We start from the raw sequence: 17,381 nt of genomic DNA on the forward strand, positions 1-17,381 counted from the left end.
AACTGCGTCCCACCACAGCCTCCGCGGCTGCCAGACGCCTTTTCTTTCCTCTTACTCTCTTCCTTTTTTTTTCTTTTTTTCTTTTTTTCCTTTCTTTCCCCAACCTTCTCTAGTTGCCTTACATCTTTAATCACACTTGTGGCTCCTCTCGTTCCTTTCCTGTTTCCCAGTCCCAGTAGCTAGGGAGGCAGCGCACCGCAGTTTCTCACCTGCTTCTGGAAACCCTGCCTCCGCCGTCGCGACCAGAGTGCAGGAGGGACGGCCGCCCCCGCCGCGGCCTCGCGGAACTCGGCTCTGAAGGTAAGGAGCCGCGCCCCGCCGCCAGCCGCACCCCCTTCCCACTGCCCTCTTCCTCCAGCCCGCCAAGGAAGGGGCAAGAGGCGCCCCAGCCTCGGGGCAGGGCTTAAAAAACAAGATCCGTTAATAACGAGTGCCGTTATTTGTACAGATCTTCCTCCACTTCTTCTTCTTTTTTTTTTTTTTAAAGATTTTATTTATTTATTTGACAGACAGAGATCACAAGTAGGCACAGAGGCTGGCAGAGAGGAGGAAGCAGGCTCCCCGCAGAGCAGAGAGCCCGATGTGGGGCTCGATCCCAGGACCTGAGATCATGACCCGAGCCGAAGGCAGCAGCTTAACCCACTGAGCCACCCAGGCGCCCCAATGGTAGTTCTGAAAAACCCCGCTGAAGCTGGGAATAGCCTGTCACTGGAACATGCATTTAATACATCTAACCTCCTGAACAACACTCTTAGACCAGCTTACCTTGAAGGTGCTCAGAACACTTCCATCAGCCTACAGTTGGGCAAAGCCTCTAACACGACATCTAATTCATAATAAGGCGTCAATAATAATTGAATAGCTTGTTTAATTGGTGGAATAGTACACTGAAAGGGAGAAACAGAATGGTTGCTTGGGTACAGAGTGGTTGTAAGTGTATCTCTTGTTTACCCTCATGATCCCCATGGGGACTAGGAGTTGCAGCTGATGGGGATCATAGAGCATATCACTAGCCTGGGGAAAAAATCCAAATTCAAAATCCAAATATGGTTTCCACTGAATGTGTATCTCTTTTGCACCATCACACAATCAAAAAAACCTAAGTAGAGCCATCATATGTAGGGGCTGTGTATATATATATGTATACATGCAGATATGTATATACATTAGTATAGTTTTAAATATTGAGTAGATGCGTTTTATATATATATATATATATATATACACACACACACACACACTCAATATGTCTTGAATAGTAACTTATTGTTAAAAATATATACTTCTGATATATTAAATTTACTTTTAGGTATACAAATAAGTCCCCTAGATTATTGTCTACCATGGTTGCATATTAGAATCACCTGGAGGATTTTTATCAGTCAGGATGCTTAGACTGTACCTCAGCTGTCTGACTGGGGACCAACATGTTGTGGTGGTGGTGGTGGTGGTGGTTGTTATTGTTATTTAAGTTCCAGGGGGCGATGAGTGCCCTAGCCTTCATATCAGTTGTTACAATGTATTTTCTGAGATGTCATGATATTAGAAGTATTTCAAAGGTAAGATTAGGCAGGTGTTACAGAGGATCAAATGATCACCTAAGACACCAAACAGTTTATACTTGATGAATTGAATGCATTCATCAATTTAGCAAATAATAAACAAACATAAAGTATGTCAGTTGGGGACACGTGCGATGAATGGAAAAACAAAGCACAGAGGAAGAGGAGAGAGTGGTGTGTGCACGCATGCTTGGGCATGCACACGTGTTTGCACACACACGCATGCACAGTGCACGTATTTGCTCCCAAGCGGTCATGCTGTTAGATCTCCGTAGAGCGCTTGCAGACAACCTGTACGTGATTAACTATACTGTCAGCACACTGTAAAGGAATGGCAGGACTCTTTAATTACAGAGAAGGAATTAGTAGCTCTTTGAGAAAAACAAGTTGAGTTAGACCTAGCTTCATACCAAACAAGAAAATTGTTGATGGGTAAAACAGTTCTAATGTAAAAAAACAAAAAACAAAAATCCCTAAGCCATAAAAATGAAGAAAGTATACCTTGAGTATGCATCTGACCACTGAGGGGAAAGGAATGTTCAACAATGGAAAAATAATGGAAAAGTCACAAAGGAAATCATGGTGGGCTTGACTTTGTAAATGTAGTCTCCCAGATGTGAAAACAGAAAAGGAAGAATTTGAAAGTAAACTCAACAAATTAAAACAAAACAAAACACTAAAACATCTAAGAACTGGACCAAAGGCATAAAAAGATATTTCATACACACAGGAATAAAATAGCTAAAAACTATATGCTTAATATTCTCCCATATTTATATCAGCAGAATGCAGGTTTAAGAAAACCATGAGACATCATTACCAATTTGAAGAGTGAATTACATTTAAAGAATGAGGATGCCCAATGCTTATATGGGTGTGCTAGATGTATATTATCTTCCACAACTGAGGAGTATGAATTATTACATTTCTGGAATGCAGTTTGGTAGTAAGTGTTTATCATGCTTAAAATGTATTCTCTATCCTATAAACTGTATTGCCATTGTCATAACACCAAGAAAATAATTAAAAAGGTAGATAAGTAACTAACATTGAAGTGATATTTATGACACATGGATACTTTGCGACAGTAATTCATGAAACCTTCACATCACTTCGGGGAGGAGGTATTGTTATTCTCTTTCCTCGATAAAGAAGCTGAAGAGCAGGGAGGATAAGTGATTTGTCCAAAGTTATTCAGCTGGGAAAGAATAGGATGAGGATTCAAATCCAGCTAGTCTGGCGCCAGAGACTGTGCTCCCAAACCTCATCTGTACCGCCTAACACAGAAAGATAATCATAGGGATTATTTTGTAATAAAACATATCATAAATTATAATAGACACATACTGAGGGATATATGTAGCAATTAAGAATGATATTAACAAAGAGATTTTTGTGACACAGCAAAGTGATCATTGATTAAGTAGAAAATGCAGGATATGAACATTTTTTAACATCTTAATTATTTGAAAATCATGCAGAAAAAGTACAATGAAGCACGTTAAAGTATTATGCATATTGAGATCATTTTCTTCTTTTCAATCTTCATTTTATAATGTCCTATATTGGGCAATATACTACTTTAGAAATCAAAAACAATTTTTTAAAAAGAAAGAGAAAGAAAAGAAAGAAAAAAATTTAAAAATTATGGAAAGGCAAAAAAATAAATCAATGTAAAACACAACACTACCCCCCCAAATTCCTTCATGCAAGAAATTTAATATTTATAATCTTCTATGTATGTCTTATTAATAGTAGGATATCTATGACATTTCTTAGAACAGCTTTTCTTTTGGAAATGAGTTCTATTATTTAATATCTTTATCTTTTAAATCTATAATAAGTACATTAAAATTTATGTATCTACACACACAGAACAGTGCCAATATCAGCTAATTTGGGATCATAACATGTTTCATATTGAAACTCAGAGGTAACTCATCAGAATACTAAATTATTTCATAGAAACTTTATCTCTCAGCAGACCTTAAAAATTAACAGAAACCCAAACCAAGAAGAAAACACAGTGCCCTTTACAAGGCTGTGTCAACCTTAACCAGAGGAAACAATACTTTTCTTTCTATCTGAGGCAAGAGAATGGATAGTTAATAATAAATGTCTGTATGTGTGTGGGGGTGAGGGGTTGATTTCAAACCATAGAACCATAGAGATCTAATTTGGTTTTGAACAGTTTGTGCTTTCCATATGTAGTTAACTCTTTGTCTTTACTTTATTGGTTGTTATTTCTTGGAAATTACAGCAGATGCTTTGTTATTCATTAAGATTTAGTTTAAGTTTACTTAAGTTTATGGTTACATTAAGTTTACTGATATTGGCACTGTTCTGATGTAAATAATTTGACCCCTTAGCCACTAAACTTCATCCAGGAATTGGGCATTAACAGTCTTCCCCCCATCCCCCTCCTCCTCCTCCTCCTTTTTTAAATATGGGAGGTGAGTGGCAGTTGGTAACAGAATTATCTGGGACTGAGAGGTTACCAGGCATTCAGAAAGCTTTTTGTTACTTAGCTCATCTAATGACTCAATAATTTTGATGATAGGCCTTCTTCTCATCTCCATTTTGGTAGTGAGCAGATAAGGTAGATTTTATTACATTTGGTAATGAGAAGATAGGACCAATAATTTTGGTGATAGACCTTCTTCCTCATCTCCATTTTGGTAATGAGTAGATAAGATCTGAGACTTTAAGTAACTTGTCTAAGGTTACACCAGTAGTCAAGGCTCAAGCTGGAAAGCTGACCCAGGTTTGTGTGCCCCAGGAAGCAAGCTCTTCTGTCCACCCAGTGGAGTTTGGTGTGTACTGTGCAAGGATCATGGGATTGCTTATGCAATATTCACACTAGTGTCAGAGACCCAATGCCCCCTTCCTCCGTTCTACTCTCTAAATCTGTAATTCATAGGATAAAAGATGGATTGAGTAGGATTGAAATTCAACACATATTTGAGTTCATGGAGATTAGGCATTTGGAGTGTAGGAAACTCCTGTTTTGTCTCCCCATTTCCCTCAAATAAACACACACCCATACACCTATTCCTGTGTAGCAAGTATTAATGCTTATTCTGTGCTAGGCATTGTTCTGGACTCTGGTGATATATTAATGAACAAAATAGACTCAGTTCCTAACTTATAAAGAACTTAGTTCTGAAGAAGGGAGTTGGATATTTAAAAACCGAAGCCACAAGTGACACCTGGGTGGCTCAGTCGGTTGAGCTGCTGCCCATGGCTCAGGTCATGATCCCAGGATCCTGGGATTGAGTACTGCATTGGGCTCCTTGCTCAGCAGGGAGCCCACTTCTCTCTCTGCCTCTGCCTGCCACTCTGCCTGCTTGTGCTCTCCTTCTCCGTCTCCCTGACAAATAAATAAATAAATAAATAAATAAATAAATAAATAAAATTGTTTAAAAAAATTCAAGCCACAGATGAAGATTATGATGAGCATTTTGGTATGATGAGAGAAAAAAGGACACACACACAGACACACACATCTGTACATGGGCAGACCTGCCATACATATCTCAGTATACCGCAGACATTCTATTCATAGAGCAGTAGATTTTCTGGAAATATTTTTGTTCTCACCTTTGACCTTTGAGGTAAGGTTTAGTAGACCAGGCTCAAAATACAGCAGACTCACTTGTATTAGAAAATTGCACACACAGGAATTTTTTTCTGGATGCTGAAGTTCATTACCTTGAAATTTTATGAATTCTATGTGGCTGAAAGTTCTGAGAATACTTGGTGAGTATATAAAGAGATATGAAAACTTACTTCACTGATTTTTAAAAAAAAAGTCTGTGCGCCAGATTTTTAAAAATCTCCTTCATGATACAGGTGTATGTTTGTTTGCAAATTTTGGCTGAACCTATCTTATTCTGTTCTCCAGAGAAACCACTAGAAGCAGAATCCTCAAATGCATCGTATAGAACTACTCTTGACATTTCTGATGTTTATGTTTACAAGCACCTCAGGTAAGTAAACATAATCATTCATAAGCATACTTAATGGGTAGTCTAGAGGGAATATCAAGGTTTCACTTCTGTATGTGGAGGTGGCTGTTGAGGATGCTGAATTTATTAAAATTAGTGGTTTTACATTTTACTGTGAAAGTTGTCAACCCTTTGATGTCCCTGGCATAGAGAACAAAAGGTTCATAGGAATGAAATCAAGTAAAGAATCCTATGGGTTTAATGAAAAGGAAAAGATTTAGTTCTCTGAGTTTATGCAGAGAGAGTAGGATTGTATCTGGAAACGAATTACTTTGGTCTGAGATGAAAATCTGCTTTATGTTATTTAAAACTGAAGAGTTCACAGCGATCTTTATTATTGATTTTTAGAAAGTTCTTTTTCTTTTTCTTCCAACATGAAGACCAAGACTCATCTCATTATTTAGGTAGTGAAGACAGTGAGTGGTAAATATTCCAGTTAGAAAGAGTACATAAGGAAGACTGCATAGACTGGGAAAAGCAAGTAGGATTTATATCAGGTGGCAGGTACAAGTTAAAACTGATTAGCAGTAGCCTCTGCCTTCGGCTCAGGTCGTGATCCCAGGGTCCTGGGATCGAGCCCCGCGTCGGGCTCTCTGTGCCTCGGGGAGCCTGCTTCCTCCAGTCTCTCTCTCTCTGCCTGCCTCTCTGCCTACTTGTGATTTCTCTCTGTCAAATAAATAAAATCTTAAAAAAAAGACTGATTAGCAGTGATGGCTTGGAGACTTTTATCAAGAAAGGTTCTGTGGGTTCATCAGAATTCTTTGGAGAAAAGATTCATGACTGATTAGCACAGTTCTCCTTATGCTTTGGAGGACTAGGTGGCAACACAAATACTGATTTGACTTGTTCTGTTATATAGGAGGGGGTGACACATGAGCCCATATCCCCTACTTTGAGAATTATTGCTGAAGAGATAGGGAATTTAAGTTATTGATACTTTCAAATAATTCCAGTCCCATATTTACTTAAGTGGGTCCATTTTTGTTGAGATCCAGATAATGCAATACTACCCAGATGTAAAAGGAAGGAGGTAGATGTGCTCCTCTTGATGCCAGATGACTAATGTGTTACGAACCGCAGAGTGAAAAAGCAAGATGCAAGAAAATGTGCACCTTGAGTACCTTGTTCCATAGACATGCACTAATAACCTTGCTCCCAAGTTATGATGACACATGTTTCAGGTTCAAAAATAGTCACAGCCAATTCTATAAGGCTACTAAGGTCCCAGCTCTTTGTCCTTTTAGGTGTCTGAAGAGCACCTTTCATAAAGGGTTGACTCTGGACAAATATGACAATATTCCACATGAGGATTAATTTAACCAAGTAGAAGTTGAATGACAATATCCCATATATGGTTCAAACTCTAGACATTTCCAAATGTACCCATCCTTCCACAGGGTCTAGGTTGTTGACCTGTTGGATTCTTGCTCTCTGTTCATGTAGGAATGGGAGGAGCTGCTCTGGACAGTCCATACATTTTGAACACCATTCATTTTTTTTTTCAACCAAAAACCATTTCTAATCTACAAAGCCGACAGTGTGAAGCTGAAGATTAGGTAGCGGAAGCTGTTAGCTGCTAGGGGAGCATGAACTTTTAATCTCCTACCATCTACCCCTGGAGAATATGTCAGCCAGGTTAGGTTTCTGCAAATGATAGATCCTCCCTCAAAGAAATGGTGGATGTGTCTATCACAACACAAGCACAGGTTGTTATAGAAGTATTTGGGGTTTTATAAGTGTGACCAAAACCTAGAAATAACCCATACGTTCAACACCCATAGAATGGATAAATTGTCAAATATGAACACGATTGGATGTACTACCTATGAGGAAAGCACAAATCAGTGCTTCATGCAGCAACATGGATGTCTATTGGAGACATTATGAGTATAGACTGTAGGATCTGTGTCCTTTGTTTTATGGATATCACATCCCTGAAACAGGAAAATAAGTGAAATTGGTTTTGACTTGCTATCCTTTTGGATATCAAATAAAACTAACACCAACACTTACACATGTATCACACCTTCTGTGTTGAAGTAGTGAAATGTAAGATGGAGTTTCTATAACAACCACCAAACTCAAGATCGGTATACATTAACACTTGTACTTTGAGGTAAATTTGACATCCATGTTTTCAAAGAATGCTTCTACCATTTGAGCCACTTCCTCTTGACATTGTGGTTAACAACATTGAGTTAAAACCAGACCGTTGCTTTGAGAAATAGACCCTAACTGGAGAGGAGGCATTTTCTCCATGCCTTCAGAGAAATGCTCTACTTAATTTAAGGATTCTCATTCTCAAAATTCAGTTAAAGGGCACAGTGGGTGGGAAAGTAAATTGATGGCAGCCACTGCAGAAAACTCTATGGAGGTTCCTCAAAAAATTACAAATAGACCATACGATTCAGTAATTTCACTTCTGAGTATTTATCTAAAGGAAACAAAAACACTAATTTGAAAAGATACATGCATCCCTATGTTGACTGCAGTGTTGGCTATCTATCCATTGATAGATGAATGGATGAAGACAGTGGTGGATATATATATGTGTATATATATATATATATACACACACATACACTAAAATATTATTCAACCACAAAAAAGAGTAAGATCTTGCCATTTGGGACAACATGGATGGACCTAAAGTGTATTATGCTGAGTGAAATAAGTCAGAAAGAGAAAGACAAATAGCATATAATTTTGCTTATATGTGGAACCTAAAAAATAAATGAATACACCAATGAGCAAATGCAGACTCTTTAAAATACAGAGAAGCAATTGGTGGTTGCCAGAAGGGAGGCATGGGAGAGTAAAATACATAAAGGAGATTAAGAAGTAAATCTTCCAGTTATTATAATAAAATAAATAAATCATGGGGGTGAAAATTATAGCATAAGCAGTATAGACAATAATTTTGTAATAACATTGTATGTGATAAAGGATGACGACATTGAATGATGGTTAACACCAAGTAAAGTATAGAATTGTTGAATCAATATATTGTACACCTGAAACTAATAACACTGGATGTTATTTATACTTGAATCCAATAAAAGGGCATGCTGGAGCCGCTGGAGAACAGGATATGGAAAGGGTCCATGAGGGCTTTGAACTATCGGAAGTTCAAAACAAGGGGAATGATGACTCTCTTAGCCGAAAGGATCAGATAACCTGCCAGAGTACCTGGGTTGGTTGAGAAAGAGGGAGGGAGGGAGAGGGAAAGCTTGCAAGAGCACTCAAGGAGGGAATTAACAGATACCCAGACTGGGAGTGATACTGTATTAATCACTTCTTGATGATTCATGTGGGAACTTGGAGAGATAATGGGCTCACTCACACTCTGAGCTACACAGGAGCCCCTTAACTGTCCCCTGGGTTGCCCAGGGAATGGTCAGGTAAACTGATTAAAGGTACATTTCTGGTGAGCCAGGTGAGGAACTCTGAGGCCTCTAGATTTCTTGTTTTGATTTCCGTGGAGATGTCCCAGCTAGCGAAATTTTTTGGGGGGTGGGTGTGGCAACACTGTGACCTCTGTGGCTTTCCTTAGGAGGAAGCTGTCATGTATAACATTTTCTTTGAAAAGCTTTCATTGTATTCATCTGTCTTCTTGCTCTGGTAAGTTAGGTTTTGGTGATGCCCTGTTTGAAAAAAGTTGTTGGAAATTTTGTCTTCATTTATGCCCTGAGAGTGTCCTCGTGTTGGAAAGATTGACCTGTCTCTTAGTGTTGGAAAGATTGACCCTAAAATGAGAACTCACAAGACTGAGATATTGGGGTTGCTCAGGACTTTCTTACTCACCTGGCTTATTTGGCTCATCCATTAGGAAAAAAAACATTCACCTTTTGTCATTCTCGGTTTTTTTCCTTCTACTTTGCTAATTTTATGAAGAAACCTGTACTTTACGCTTTAACATCACCGCAGTCAGAGGAGAGCCTTTCTATCTGAAATATTGCTCATTAGCACCTGAGCCCAAGAATGAAACAGCCGCCGTAAGATGGTACAAGAGTAGTGGATCCCACGGGCGCATTGAGCTAAACTCAAGCAGTTTTCCCAGAATTTCTCTGTATGATCATGTTTTGGAGTTTTGGCCAGTGGAACTGGAGGACAGTGGATCTTACTTTTTCCATATGGGGTGAGTATAGCTTCTTTTTGTGTCAGCATTGTTCATCACACTCTTGGGCTTAGCTCAGCAAATCAGATATACAACAATCCGAGAGGATAATCTGTGCATTTACTCTCCCCTGCCCTTCCTACACCATGCAATAAATACTTTGTTATGGAAAAATCAAGTTAAATATTTGCCCTTGTGTTTATCTGCTTAGTGATCTTTGTGAAAGAGGACCTTAATATTTCTTTTAGGGGATTCTTACCAAAGATAAGTGGGTGCCAAATGAAATTCACTTTAAAATTCAGCTGCTCCTATGGTGTAGAGTCACTGGTCAGATGGGATCAGTGAAGACTCCTTAATGACCATGCGATGAGGGGGGGCAACGTCAGCTTCCCAGGTGGTGTCCTCAGGCTCGGGCTCGGGGTCAGAAGGGGTGTAGACTCATCTCGAGCCAGTTTTCCAGGGTTTGTTGGGTATCTGGTGGAAGTGTGAGTGAAGGATGTGTGAGCCTTACAGCCCATCACAGACCTACAGCCAGGGGCAGTGAGAAAGAAGAGCACAGAAAAGGCTTTGCATGACCTTCATGGGACAAACCTCTGTAGTCTATGCCAGGACGCTCATAATCAAGAGTCCAGGAATCATCAGTTCTATGAAATTAGAAAAACCAACTGAATGTTTCAGTGACTATCACTGAATTAGGTTTTCTCTATACTTTCTTTGGTAGGCTGGGAAGGAGCAACTGGGACAAGCAATGTTCTGTTGATGGATTATTGGTTTTGATTATAGAGATCAGAGGCTAAGATCTAAGATCTGATCTGGTGAAAGAGAGCTCAGGGCCAACTGAGGGAGTGGTGGTGGTGTGCTCTTGGGTGTAGTAGATTTCTGGGTTAGGTCCCGATCGTTATCAACGGTGGTGTTGGGAGCAGAGTGAGGCATCCTGGTGAAACCTTGTTATCACTTGCATGGTTTTGCACAAAATGAGGTCATTTAGGTTTGTTTCTATACATAGGAACCTCCAGGAGTCAGAAAGAAATTCAAGAACTCTTTTTCTGTTGTTTGTTTTGACCTATTATAAATTTTATGTGTTCCCTGAAGAGGGACGATTCTAGAAGTAGGTCACAGCTGGGTGTTTTTGCACTAAGGTAGAATGAATACTCACAAATGGGGTTAAAAAAAATCTCCATAGCTTGATTGAATAAAGGTATGATTTAAATGGAAGAAGTACCCTGGACAGGGCAGGAAGAACGCATTGAGGGGAAGAAGAGCCAGTTATCCACAGAGGACGCTTGGAGACAGATAGGGACAAAAGCCATTAACTGTCTCTCTGATAGGGAGGGTGAAGAACATAGCCTGGGTTAGGAAGGCAAAGTGGAAGCATCAACTTAGAAACAGGCTGTTGGAGAAGTGTGGAGATCTAGGAAGATGATCTGACAGGGCAGGAAAAGCAAGGTGGCTCAGTGGCTGTGGTGATGAACTTTGAAAGATGTTAGAGGCTGAGCAATAATGTGAGACTAAAGTGATGGACTGAGGAGAGCCTTGACAGTGATTTTGAAAATCAATGGGTGGGGGGTGAGGGGGCGTGACATGCGGGTGGCTGAGTCTGTTGAGCTGAGCATCTGCCTTTGGCTCCAGTCATGATCTTGGGGTCCTGGGATTGAGCCCCTCATCAGGCTCCCTGCAGCAGGGAGTCTGCTTTGCCCTCTCCCCTAGCTTGTGGTCACTCTCTCTCTTAAATAAATACATAAAGCTTTTTAAAAAAGAAAGAAAAAGAGAAAATCAATGGGAACCTACACAGGTTGTTTTGGATGCATAGGGGCATTGAAGATGGGGATTTCTTTAAATTTGGGACACCTGTGTGTGTGTGTGTGCACATGTGTGCATGTGTGCACAGATTTAGGTGAGTAAGTCTTTTTAATTTCACATGGAATCTGTCGAAGACCAGATTCCAACCCTGGAATCCCTCCCTGAGAACCATAATCCTTTTGTTTTTTGGGAATCTTCAGCTAATAATCAAAGGTCCCTGAAGACTGATATGTGAATTGTGAAGTCAGATCAAATTTAAGAAGGAAATCCACCAAGAAGGGAGGGGATGCAGGAGAGAGGGGGGTTTTTGATGCTTGAGGGAAGGGCATGGAGATAGAGAGAAAAGCACATGCAGAAGTCTCACAGTCACGTTCTAGATTGGCTTAGTAAGGGGCCTCCCAAGAATGCTAGAGCTTTACAAATCCCCTCTTGTGTGGCACAAGTGGCTCCTGTGACGAGGAATGGATGGCCTTGTAAGGTAACAGGAATGGTTACAGCTTTGGGGCAGTTGGCCTCAGCATCACACTGGCCTTCAAGCTCCCTGAGCAAGGACGGTCGGTGTCCCCTTGTTTCCTCATTTCCAGTGCGGTGGCTGGAACATGGAGGCATTCTGCCAGTCAGTACTTACTGGGTGTTAGGAATTGGGGACTGCAGAGGTAGAGAACAATATGGCCCAATAAGTTGGAAATATGCATATACTCTCTTCCTCAGAAGCAAAAGGACAGAAAGATTTAGAAATACATCTCTGTCCAGCTCAGCAGGGCTGAAGTTGGGAAAACATTAGACACATTTGAGAAGAAGATAATGTCAATGGGATTCTGAATCCTTTCCAAGGGCAGGGTAGCTCTATTATATTCCATGGCCTTTGACCTACTGCTTTTAACTTTTGGGACAGCTTGTCAGTGCACTCATAGCTTCCCGCCCAGCCAGCATCTGCCTTTGGCTCCAAAGTATAGTATTGGGAGTATGTGAGAGTATAGTATTGGGCAGTGCAGGCCTGGCCTTTAGTGCCAAACCGAATTGTTTTGCATCTTGACCTTGCTGCTGACTGGTGTGGGAACTTGGGCCAGGTACTCAGCTTTAAGTGAAGTTTAGCTTTCTTATTTCACATAAGAGAAATCATCATCCCCTTTGCACATGCACAGTACATTGCCTAGAGCTCAGTGAGTGCTAGTCTTCCTTCCATGCTCCTGCAGACCTAGAGGGGGACTATAAGGGCCTGTGGTACACAGAGGACAACTTAACACATGTCTATTGTATTTAGTATGGGGATCTATATGTCATATATGCAGTTTCAACAAACTTCACGTTGCAAACATTTCCTTGTTTAGAAGTTCCTTTTTAAAAACTGTGTTAAAGTGGTTTCATCTTCCAGATTACTAATTTCTAATCAGAAGGAACAACATCAATGAAATCTACTCAAACTAATGTTTACTTAGTAGAATGCTAATATAGCTATGCAGTCACTCCAGACTTGGCTTTAATCAACAGTAAGAGAAGAGGATTGGAAGAAACCACCCAGAGAAATATAAAACCCAGTGCATTTATACAGACTTCCAGAAAACAAGTTTAGGAGTCTGTTTGTGGACCTCATCAACCCACTGCTACTGTCCCATCCTGAGTTGAGAATCTTTGGACTTGTCCATCTCCAAAGATCATTGAAGTTTTAGACATTTCTGTTCAGACACCCATAATATATGCTCTGCATAGGGTGAGTGTGTTTGTGTGTGTGGAACTGCTCGGGTTTTTCTCTTTCACCGCCCTTTAGCCTTGCTACACTGAACCAAAATGGGACACAGCAGGGTCTGGGCATCAGTGAATGAGCCTCTTAATATGAAAATAAGGTGGGTGGACTGGTTACTAAAAGGTCGTATTTGCAAAGTCTCTGTACTAATCATAAAATATCTTTAAACCTTTATTTCATAGAAATAATACACGTGAATGGAAATTAAATGTCATTGGAAAAAGTAAACACAGATGTTTTGCTGAAAAACTACTAATTAGTAAACCTGTGGAAGTTCAGAAATCTTTGCGAGTCAAATGTATAAATACACACTATGAAAAACTGGCCAACAGAACATCACTGTATAAGGTAGCACTTTTAAAATATTTTAACTTAAGGGGCAACTAGGTGGCTCAGTGGTTTAAGTGTATACTCTTGATTTCAGCCCAAGTCATGATCTCAAGGTCATGAGATTGAGCCCAACGTCAGGCTCCGGGCTCAGCCCAGAGTCTTCTTGGGATTCTCCTTTCCCTTTGCCCCACCCCACCACGGTCTCCCTCTCTCTCTCTCTCTTAAACAAATAAGTCTTTAAAAAATATTTTAACTTGGGGCGCCTGGGTGGCTCAGTGGGTTAAGCCTCTGCCTTCGGCTCAGGTCATGATCTCAGGGTCCTGGGATCGAGCCCCGCATCGTGCTCTCTGTTTAGCGGGGAGCCTGCTTCTCTCTCTCTCTCTCTCTCTCTCTCTCTGCCCGCCTCTCTGTCTACTTGTGATCTCTCTCTGTCAAATAAATAAATAAAATCTTTTAAAAAATATTTTAACTTAAGACTTGAGGAAAAAAAAGACAAAAATCCAAAATGAGAAGAGGATTGGAAGCAAGGTGTAATAAATATACAAAAATGTTCAATTCCTTATTAAGAAAAGAAATGGGAAAAAAACTACTAAAAATTACAGAAACTGTGCATGTCAAATTTCACAGTGCATGGTGGTGGTTGAAAAGGGGTTTTGAACTAGCTCCCCAGAGAGTTGTTTAATAATGTGGAGCAAAAGCTGTAAATGTACTCATAGCCATCTGAGCAAGGTGCTCCCCACAGGGTTGCTCAGATGAGCTCCTGCCCCATGGTATGTGTTCAGGAAATGGGAACAGCTTCCTCATCCTTGCCCCTCCTTCATTTTCCTTCTCTTTTGATAATTTCTAAGAATGCTAGCTTATGGATTTTCATTTTCTTCTGCCACATATATTTAAAGTTTTACATTCTATTGTATATGTACTTTTTTTCTAAACATACGAGTTCCTTTTATAAAAATGGAAGATGGAAAAATGCACAGTGAAGAGAGCAGAGCTCACTCAGAATTCCACCAGCCAGAGACTTTGGGATGTGTGTGTGTGTGTGTGTGTGTGAACAACTATTTTTTAAAAGTGGTAATTATAAAATACTTTTTAAAATAAAAATTGTATTTTTAATGGCTTATATTTTTCCTCTAGTCATTAAAAATTATACAGTAATTATTCCCCTACATCTTTAAACATCCTTCCAAATATGGGATTCTGTTGTTTCTCACACTTGTGTTTAACTGTTCCCCTGGTATTAGGCATTTGTTAGTTTCCTACTTTTCACTATTATTTACAAGGCTAAAATAAATATCATTCTCATAAGTCTTAGGGTGTATGTATGATTTTATTCTTCAATCTCATCCCTAAAGTAGAATTATTGGCTCAAAGGCTATGAGTACATTTACAGCTTTTGCTCCACATTATTAAACAACTCTCTGGGGAGCTAGTTCAAAACCCCTTTTCAACCACCACCATGCACTGTGAAATTTGACATGCACAGTTTCTGTAATTTTTAGTAGTTTTTTTCCCATTTCTTTTCTTAATAAGGAATTGAACATTTTTGTATATTTATTACACCTTAGTATTACTTCTTTTGTGGATTATCTATTTTCTTCAGCTGGTGTACCTTTTACTTGAATTGTAAGAGCTCTTTTAGACAATACTATGGAGATTATATATACATTCACAAATATATCATATATAAACTTATATATGCATATATAATTAATTTACATACATAACGTACATACATGCAGACATCCAACACAAATTATATTATTTCTCTAGAAGAACAAACTGGACAAATGTAACTCTGTTACAGAAATTTTAAAGAATTCTATGGGAGAATGAACCAGAGAGAAGCCCTTCAGAGAGTTGAAGCTACAGATGATTTCCTAGAAAACTTTGTTCGCATATTTTGGTTCACCACTGTTTACTAGAGATTTTTGAAGGAGAGCTCTTAGCCAAAAGTTTTTTAAGTGTCTGAGTCAGTCCTGAGTTGACTTGACTCTATTTCCTGTCAAAAGTGCAAATATTCGACGGTACATATAAATTTGTGAGTTTCAGTGTACTAGGTTTCATGATATCTCAACATGTGGATATTTAAATTTAGAAAATAGATCTATTGAGGATATTTCTAGCTAGATGATTAAAAACAGGGTTCAGTATTCTCAGCCTATTTACAGATCATGGCCTACCTGAGGGGAGGAGGGCAAGGAAGCTAAATCAGAAAACAAATGATTGGAAATAAAAGTGAAGAGTCTTTGATATTTTAAAGTGCCTTATTAAAAAGCCTTTGGGGTCATAAAAGTTTGCCATACATAGAAACAATTTGCTGAAGTGAGAACACATGTGAATGCTTCACAGACCCATGCTAAGCACCCTCTGGGTCTAGCCCCAGTTGCTGCCAGCTTTGGTACCTTCAAGAGAGGTCTGTGGGCAGTACATTGTCCTTGTTTGCTGTTTTCAGAAACGGTATAGCATAGTCAAATTAGCAGTTTAGTTTCCATATTCCATATCTGGATCTTAGATCGCTTCAGAACCTCTTCTATGGGTGGCTGATGGCTAGATTGAAGAAGGTGGCTATTTTACCATTCTTTCTTGTGACCTCTGTGGAAATTTGTGATGGAGAGACATGTTTGTGTGTGCCTATGGATTTGAATATTCTTGATAAATTTCTAATCAGTCCTCTGACTTCTGGTGGAAGACATGAAGGGGGTGGGTGGTCTTCTAAGTACTCAGGTATGTGTGTAATTCTGCTCCCACCCCCAGGACGGGTAGTCCTGAGTATATGGACTTAGACTAAAAGTGTTACAAAAGTTTACATCCAAGCAGGGTTGGTTTTTTTTTGTTGTAATGCACGCGCGTTCTCTCTCTCTCTCCTCCTTTACCTCCATCCTTCCTCCTGTCTCCCTCTCCCTTTCTCTTTCCCCTTTCCACCCTTTGTGTGTAAAAGAGAGAGATGAAAAGAAAATGACAGGAGCAGCTACAGCACCCCCCCTATATTCTGTTTCCCAACATGTATTAATAACAATGATAATAACAGATATGGGATCATTGTTGCCACAGAAGCAATCCCAAAGCACTGGGACTTTGACTCAGAAATTGCCAGTTTTCATTCTGTTTCCCCTTTTTAATAAAAATCTTTTAAAAATTTGAATCAATGTTATATGATACTGCTTTTACTTAAAATATTTTAACTTGATTTTTCTTCTTCTTTTTTTATAAAACAGAACTGTCAAGAGATAGAGAACAATAAAAACGCAGTTTTACAGAAGAATGCAGAGTTTGAAGATCAAGGATATTACACTTGTGTGTATTTCATTCCTCATAATGGAAAACTATTTCATGTCACCAAAACCTTCAATATAACCATAGTTGGAGGTAAGAGAAATTTGAGAATCAGAAAGAAACAAACGCATCTTTGTAAAACTGAGTTTTCTTTGTCATGTAGCACAGGAATCCAGAGGCAACTTACTTGGAGTTGTGACCACATCACTAGCTCAAATATAAGGGTCAAATCACTGGGGCATCATTTACTGCACTGGAAAGATTTTTTTTTTTTTTTGGCTTGGTGGGGTCGGTGGTAGTAAATGACCTTTATATATATGAGCTTCCCATGAGCCAATGCTCTTATTTCATGGAGGAATTTGCGGAATCTCTCGTGGTTTAGGATATGTTTTTGCCCAACAGATATTAATCAAAGTGTCTATATTCAATAAACTGTACTGAGCCTCCAGGTAAAGGAGGCAGGGAAATAGGAAATGAAGAGGAATTTGATTACATGTAAGAGTGCCCTCACTTATGAAACCAGATTCATCTGTGAGGTGTTAAGGATG

General features: G+C 39.4%; 1 protein-coding gene across 1 annotated transcript in view; it reads left to right on the forward strand.

Moving 5' to 3' along the window:
- Positions 1-215: 215 nt before the first annotated feature.
- The window catches only part of IL18R1 (interleukin 18 receptor 1), a 41,386-nt gene continuing 24,220 nt past the window's right edge, over positions 216-17,381 (forward strand). The window contains exons 1-5 of the mRNA XM_059406351.1: positions 216-300; positions 5,467-5,551; positions 9,464-9,707; positions 13,413-13,578; positions 16,776-16,926. Of these exons, the coding sequence (XP_059262334.1) occupies positions 5,494-5,551; positions 9,464-9,707; positions 13,413-13,578; positions 16,776-16,926 (619 nt within the window). The 5' untranslated portion in view covers positions 216-300; positions 5,467-5,493. The remainder of the gene's footprint in view (positions 301-5,466; positions 5,552-9,463; positions 9,708-13,412; positions 13,579-16,775; positions 16,927-17,381) is intronic.

This window comes from Mustela nigripes, chromosome 7 (genome assembly GCF_022355385.1).
Source record: "Mustela nigripes isolate SB6536 chromosome 7, MUSNIG.SB6536, whole genome shotgun sequence".
NCBI lineage: Eukaryota > Metazoa > Chordata > Mammalia > Carnivora > Mustelidae > Mustela > Mustela nigripes.